At 37.0% G+C, this 8,266-nt stretch overlaps 1 protein-coding gene across 1 annotated transcript in view; it reads right to left on the reverse strand.

Annotated features, from left to right (window-relative positions):
• LRP1B (LDL receptor related protein 1B) overlaps window positions 1–7,952 on the reverse strand; it is a 572,531-nt gene extending 564,579 nt beyond the window's left edge. Inside the window, exons 1-2 of the mRNA XM_026088976.1 lie at window positions 7,931–7,952; window positions 7,633–7,758 (exon numbers count right to left, since the gene is read on the reverse strand). Of these exons, the coding sequence (XP_025944761.1) occupies window positions 7,633–7,758; window positions 7,931–7,952 (148 nt within the window). The remainder of the gene's footprint in view (window positions 1–7,632; window positions 7,759–7,930) is intronic.
• Window positions 7,953–8,266: the final 314 nt, after the last annotated feature.

An 8,266-nucleotide genomic window follows, 5' to 3' on the forward strand; every position in this document is an offset into this window, starting at 1 on the left:
GGCACCATCCTTCAAAGGCTCCATCCTGCCCTTTTATTTTACCTACATGTTTCTACAGACCTTAAAAGAGGCTCATTTTGTCAGCAATCATTTAATTGAATTCCCTGTGAACTACTTTTGGAAAACCATGCACAAGATAATCAGTGATAGGGGAAGAAAAAAAAAAAAGGTAATATTTCTAATGACATGTCACTGAGAGATACAATGACCTCTAAATCCTTCAGTGCTAGTCTTGTTGTTGCACACTTTATTCCAGAACTGAAATTACAGAGGAAATATGCAGCTGGTAAGCACACAATTTATATCTATTCAAACCTGGACCTCTTGCTAGGGATGCTCCATCACTGCACAGTAACAATATCATGCTCCCTGTGTAGTTCTTATCTTTCACACAGACAAGACAGCTTATGATTTTGCCACAMCCCTAAAGAATTTTTAAATAAACACTTTGAAAAGTTCGCCCTATGTGGAAAGAGGGAAAATGTCATGCTTCATTTTATGTGCTCAAATGGACACAAAAATCCTAGCACTTTCCTGAGCCCAGGGGAGAATCTTACCTAAAGTTCATTTCATGGTATGAGCCTGAAGAATTTCACAAAGAAATTATTTTTGTCAAACTTTTTTAATACAACACAGGTGTGCTGCTATATATTTGCAAGACATGAATTATTATTAATAAACCTCAAATAAGGTAACCTTATGAAAACATATTAGCCTATATTAAAAGTTAATGCAACAATTTATATTGATAAGCTGTAAACAGTTTTTCGATATCTACAAGTATAATTACACTAACTGCATAATCATAATCAAAATCTAGTGCAAAGTTTTCATCTAGCTTTTAAGCTTTAAGACAGTTACTTCTGGCTGAAACGGGACTGGATATATGCATTACATAAAGGACAATGTTAAAGAATAGTCAGACTGGAGATCAGCGGAAAACTGAATATACGGAATAGAAAAACAAGCCATTAAAAAGAGTTGTTGATTGCTTTTAGTCTTTCAAATCACAAAAATAATTAGAAAAAGCCATTCATTCTCTTTCCTGCTACATTATGATGCTTACTTGATTGTAGCATGTCACTCAAAATGAACATTTAAGAAAAAATAATTTTTATTTGCAAAACTGGAATGGCAGCACACTACAGAATGAATACTGATGGCAGAAAAATCTTTGCTGCTACACCCTTCACAGGTAATGCAGCAGTGTCAGACAAGTCACCAGAATAAGACTCTCAGTACTTCTGATATCAGTTGGACAGATTTACACCTTGCTCTTGCAAAATCCTTSTGTTTAGTACAGTATAAATTTTAGTTCCTGCAGTGTTACCTGGCTGACAGGTTATATGATACATACAATAGGTATTCAGTGTACCATAACATTCCTAGTAATGCTCGAGCACCTCATGATCTGTCCTTCTGAACACCCCTTCCTGGGGATCAGATTCTGCTATCCCACTCAAGCTCCCATAGCTATTATTTATACATACATCTAGCCTTTATTAAAAAACAAACAAACCAAAAAAAACCAACAAGCAGGCATAAGCTCACTCTTTCCAAACTATAAACGGCAGAATGCAGAAAAGCTACCACCCAAAAGCCAGATAAGCCAATGGGTCCCGCCAGAAGGGGGACCATCAGCTTAGTTTCGGGGCTATGCTGGCGTTTAGCGTCATGCTAGCACATTTGCCTGGTTTTTGTTCAGTGCAAGTTCATATCTGCTGCAAATAGGCTATATAGATATATTGCAAATAACACTAGGATCAGGTTTTATAGGGGCCGTAGTCACGTGAATATTCACACCAAGTGTTCAAAGGCACTCACGCACACAAAAAATGTGTTTTATATTCAAAGGATAGCGCATGTATTCCAGTAATCTGACAACATGCTTATGTCTCATGCTTATGTAGTTTAACATCCTCAGGAAAGTATAGAAAGGAATTGCCTCTAAATGTTCACTTGGGCCTCAACACTGTTGCTTATATGTTGGCTTTGACACAAGATAAGTGCAAAAAAATTCAGTTATTCCCCAGCCTAAGATGACTGCTTACCTGTGCTTAAAGACCTGGTGGCCCAAACAGAAGAGGAACAGAATTAGTGGAGAGAAACGTAGGAATATTCCCAAAGCATGAAACCTCTTAGGAAAGCAATGGAGCCTAATCAATACCGGTCCTCAAATATTACAGTGCGACAACTTGAATGCCTCTTCTCCAGAATTACTGTAATGCATGATCTGTCTCAATGGGGTACTTTTCTATAACCTTTCCAAAAGCTTTGGAGGATATGAGCACAATTGACATTCGTCCTTTCCAGACTGTTTGCTCTGATACTCCGTTAACTATTGGAACATTGGAAATCATATCACACCAGCAGAATGACCTTTCCTGGAGGGGCCAGATAGGGTAGTTTTCTCAAATCACAGAGTGAGGAGAAAGCAGAGGTCAGACAGAGCTAAAGCCCAGATAGCAATCAAGCAGATGTTCACCCTGGGGAAAAGGAGCAGAGAACAGCAAACCATCTGAAAAGAGATCAAGCAGGGTAGAGCTGAGCAGCTATAGGCCAGAAAGTAGTATGGCAAAAACATGGGCCATAACAAACAGTCTTGTCTTTACTGGTGGTTGCCAACCACTGCAGCTTTGCCAGGAGAAATTGCAATGAGAGACCCAGTGAAGAGTACATTTGCTTTCAGATTTGCAGAACCATTATCAGGAAAATTAATCCTTCTTTAAAACACTCATCCTGTTCTGTCGGAAGTACTTCGCTTCACCAGCAAACACAAAAGTGTGACAGTAATGCATTGTTATATTAAGTATTTAACTTCATTTTAGATAAACTAGCAGCAGTTTCTTAAAATTTCTTGACATTTGTCATTTTATTTTGGTTCATTTCCTACAAGAGCTATAGAAGCTGTTTAAGTTTTATGCTACTGATATGAAAGCTCTGAATTCAGAGAGAAAAGTGAGTATACATTCATCGCCTCAAATCAGTTAAAATTAATGACACTAATATGGTTTGGTATCTTGCTGAAGAATAGGTACAAGCAGCTATTTTGTGTAGATTTCCTTATTCAATAGTGACTTTGCATACAGCAAAATTGAAGGGTTAAAACACAAGACGCATTTTTCCCTTGGGTCCAGCATTTTCTTCATCCACCTACAACAGTCTCAGGACAACTCATCTTGAATATATGCAAAATTTATTTATTGACCTGGGATTTTCAAGAGCTACTTAAGAATGGTTTGAGAGCCTGACTTCCATTGAATTTCAATGGATCTATTCATAAAAGATTTAGGAGCTTTAGGAAATTTGATCTTTGTTGTTTCATACCATAGGAGCAACATAGCAGCCAATTACCTTATCATTTACTGGAAAGAGAATTACAATTTAGGTACCAAATTAACAAATTTTAAGCTTGTGAAACTAGTCTCACATAATTAACATCCAGAGAATGGGAGAAGCTATTTTAGCAAAGTGAGACTCAAGCTTGTAAACAAGATATTTCCTGTTGCTGTCTTTCTTTTGCTCCTTTAACTTCAGCTTAAGCTGGAAGTCTCTCACCATCCTAGAGAAGGATTATTATCAGAGCTAATTTCAACATGTTTCTGATCAGGTTACTAGTACTCAAACTTCTAAAGACAAGGACCATTCAAAATTTAACTGTTTGTTAATGGAAACTGGGGTTCTTTCAATTCAGGACCATGTGGCTACAAATAAAACTGAATGAGTCACTTGTACTCAAATGGCTATCTGGATACCACTTAAGAAAGTTCAAATACARGAACAGCACTGCCAGATAACAATGAACATGCAGTTGTGGACAGTATGAAAGACAGAATTGCAGGGAATTATTTTAGGAATTTTCATGCTGCTAAAAATAACAGAGTACTTTTATGCTGTGGGAGTAGGAGTGCTGATACTGTACTGTGTTTTTTCCTCTCACAAGGTATTTATTACATTCAAGTCATACTTATCATCAGAGGCTGCTCTAATGGACAACTATGTATGCTGCAGCAAAGCATTGCAGCCTGGAACATGCCACAGAACGATACGAAAAGAGTTCAGACCTCAAGTCTTTCTTCACAGGGCAAATATCAGGCAGTGTCACAACATCTTCCTCTATTTCATGGCTAAGAGACAATATACCAGCCCTTGCTGGAACTGCTGCTGCACTAAGCATTGCAAAAATGAACACAATAGATGTGTATGGTTCCAAAAGAAGATGCAGAAAGCAATTTATTTTCCTGTTCCTCTGTTTTACCTTTCCTTAGCATGATGCACTTTGACAGAGAGGAATCTGTGAACTGAGATTAGAAAAGAACATGCAATCCAGACAAATCCTGAAGCTGTTAATGTAAGAAATTCCTTGATACAAATAAATGGAATGATTTCCAAATATACCTTTTAGATCTCAACCTTATTAGTCGGAGGTTCAAGTAAGCTTAATTTAGCCTACCAAAAAAGCTAGTAACATCCGATTAAGGTTAAGTAAACTGATTTTTGAACCCTACATATTTGCAAAAGCCTCATGAAAAACCTAGAGACTTTCTACCCAAGACAGAGTAGAAATTACTTGGTCAAGAGTTTTATTAATGTAACTTTTAAAAATCAATTTTCTCATGAACAATTCACCAACAGAAAAGCAACAGAATTTGTCCACTAAAATATTCATTATGAATCACTGAACCAGTTTCTTTGGTACTATAAAAAGCAGCAACTCCACTGAGAGAAGAAAGAATTACAGCTGCTAAGAAACAAAACAGAGCACAAGTGTAGGTGCTACAGGAATTCACTCCTGCTTTTTCAGAGCTATTTGTGAGACCACTTACTGGAAGACGGGAAGTAGAAGAGTGACAGACTGGTGATGGAAGCTCTGTCTTTAGACTCAGAAGAGCACAGGCCATGACAGGACAGCTCCATCAAACGGCCTGGCTAAAGAGAACAGAACCTGTAGGTGCATAAAGCCCTGATCCAACCTTTGCTGACACAGAGACTGAATTTAACCTTAACTAAGAATGCCACCTTTTTCTCCTTTCTGTCCATCCTAGATCTCTTTACTAAAGCTAGCAAGGGGACTAGATTGTATGATTTCATGGGGATTCTCGAGGATATAATTTGATACAATCATATTGTATGTGTTTGCATAGCCCGGTAACTTTTGAGCTCTATTGAAAATCTGGTCAAAATGCCGCCAGCAGAGAGTTCAAAGATATTTAGTTCCTAAAAATTTTCTGCAATAGATGGCTGAGTTACAGAGTATGCCAAGACTTTTCATATTCTCACTGTGGGAAAAGCTTCAGCATAAGAACTTACCTCTTTTCAGAAACCTTGAAATCCACATGTGAGAGAAGTTAAGAACTTCCACTTCCAGGAAAAGCTTTGCATGCATTGCACAACATTAGAAATGCTTGCACATTATTAGAATCCAGAAAACCCTTTTACTAGGCACAAATCCACAGAAAAATCAATCAAACTTCATTTGTTTATGGCTATAGGAACATCTAGTAATATCTGTCAGGCTACACCAAATAACTCATCTTATATAAGTCAGCAAAGAGCTGACAAATAGAAGCTGCATTCATCTATAAACAAACAGACAGACAACCCGATGCTCTAAAACTGAAGGTTCTGTGTCTCTGGCATTAATACCACAGAGTCTTCAAATATTTCATAAAAATATTTTAAGGTAGTCAATCACTTCTCACAGATGCCATCATGCAAAATATGAGCAGAAAAAATAAGGAACATTATAGTCATCTCTAATGTGTAGAAACAGCTTACTTGATGAAGCATACACATATTTCAAGAACTACTACATATGATAGTGAATTATGCTAACAAACACAGAACCATTAATACCAAAACATAATTGTGAACAAATACATAAAAAGTTCCACTCAGCATCCCAGTGCTGGTTCTTAGGCAGAGGCCTCACCTAAGCTTAAATGACAGAGTGAGACATCAGTCATGTCACAATTATAATCTCACCCTGCACAGTCAAATGCTGCCCAGGTACCCGAATAACCAGCAGCTTGCCAGCAAAGGGCTACACAGCCTGAACGTGCACGAGGAGTTAGCTGCTCTACAGCCAGAAAAGCAATGAATCTAACACCTACCTTTGACTTAGGACAATGTAAGCAATGGATAGTAAGGAAACTGTTAGCATTTGCAAAGGAGGAGTTATTTCTAAGAAGACCTGAAGTTGGGAAGAACATGGGCTTCCTGACCACCCCTCCTTTCCTTCTTCAAGCCATCGATAAACTTCAAGAACTTCAAAGCTTATGTTTTTAAGATGCTATGATTTTAAATGGCATTACTGAACACAGATCATACAGTCCAGTGCAATCAGATATGCAAAGTTCTCAGGAGGAATATCTAGCTACCTAGCTAGCTATCCAGACATCTAGATATCTAGCAAGCTGCTGGATCTGGAACTATGTGCTAGAACTATGTGCTAAATATCAGGAGGCAAACTAAAAACTGTGCACGTGACTTTTGTGCTTTTATCACAATATTCATTAATTAGAAAAAAAAAACAACCTTTCAACTGCAGATACTGGAACCATGCTTCTAAATAATTATTACACTGGGAGAAAACAGTAATCACCTATCAGTGCAGTACTAAAAATTCTAAATGTATCCGATGCTTCCAAATAGAATGTTTTGTTTCTTGACAATCCTAAAGTGTTTCACAAACAGTTAATCAGAGAATCCTCATCACAGTCTCAGAGGCAATTTTCCTATCTATCTCAAAGAGCAAACTGTGGAGCAGGAAGGTTGCAATCATTTGTATGATGTTTGCCCAGCCAGAAATGGTTTCCAGACATCTCAACCTTCTGTCTCTCACCTTACAGATCAGACTCCTAAATACTGTCTGATATATGATATCTTCTCTTCTTTTAGCAGAAAAAAAACATATTACTAGCTTCTTGATTATCAGTATTGCTTTGAAAAGGCATGGTATGGTTATTCTCTCACATTAACTTATTATCCTGGGGATAGAACCAGGAAATTCCCTGGCTTTCCTCAGAACCCAGGAAACAAGGGAACATTAAGATTTAATATCACCTCATCAGTAGGCTACAAGGCTGATAAGAAAAAAGCCTGTAAGGTTGCTATTCAGAAGCTCTTCACCACAAGAAAAACAAGATCTTCTATTATAATTAAACATGTTTTATTAAAGCTTTTCCTCATTTTCCTTTCTTTGCTTCTTTTTCCTTGTAGTTTTTCGTTTTCTTTCATTTCTTCCTTTGATGTTTGCATGCTCTTGTTACTTTTACTGAAAACATTTTTGCACTATTCAATTTCAATCYGCCTCCCTCCTTTTTAAAGGAACATTTTTTTCTGTGCCTGACTTTGCCTCTGCCCTCTATAGATAATGTATTGGCTCAGTCTGAGCATAAGGAACACGTGTTCTGGTGACAGTGTTCATTACAAAGTGGCACACAAACAAAACACCTTCCATTTCTTTTGTCTCTCACCTAGTCAGTGAATGTAACCTATTCCCCTTGATATGAAGATTTGTTCAGCATTTTTTAAAAAGTAAAATCCATCCTTACAATTGTATACTGAGTGCAGCTATAAATGTGACAGTTGCAAGGGAAATAAAATAAAATTGGCACCTTCTTTACTTACATGTGTCTAAAGACTCATCTGAATCATCAGGACAATCAGGTTCTCCATCACATAGCCAGTGTTGAGAGACACAAGTCACGCGATCACGACAAAGAAACTCTCCTACGTCACAAAACTGATGTTCTTCTGAAAACAAGAATGTTTTAAAATGTAATGATTAAAAAAAAGAAGAAAAATAAAGCAACACAATGAAAAGTAAAAGTGAAAATAAAGTGATTTTGAAATCTGAAATCAAAGCAAAGAATAGAAACTATATGAAGTACTAATTTAATGAGATAGCTAAGGACAGTGTCCTTACTGAGACTGCACAGCCCTAACATCCCACTGCAGTATTTTAGTGGGAATAACTGTTTCAAACAGACATAAAGAAGTTTAGCAGAAACTACCTCTATGAAAGAGAATTTTAAGAAATTCTATTTTTCTCTTCAACTATTTCACTATGAAGTAAGTTTGTTAACTACATAGAGTTCAACAAGCTTTAATTTCATAGTATTTGCAGGGAGGTATCAGTCTCCTCTCCTGCCCCCAGAAAATATTGCCACATTGCTGTTTCGAGTAATTAGACTTTTTCCAGGACATATTTTTGTATGCATTTTTTGAATATGTATGTATTTTTGACTATTGGTTTAAATAC

The sequence above is a fragment of the Apteryx rowi genome, unplaced genomic scaffold (genome assembly GCF_003343035.1).
Source record: "Apteryx rowi isolate R43461 unplaced genomic scaffold, aptRow1 scaffold_8, whole genome shotgun sequence".
Lineage (NCBI taxonomy): Eukaryota > Metazoa > Chordata > Aves > Apterygiformes > Apterygidae > Apteryx > Apteryx rowi.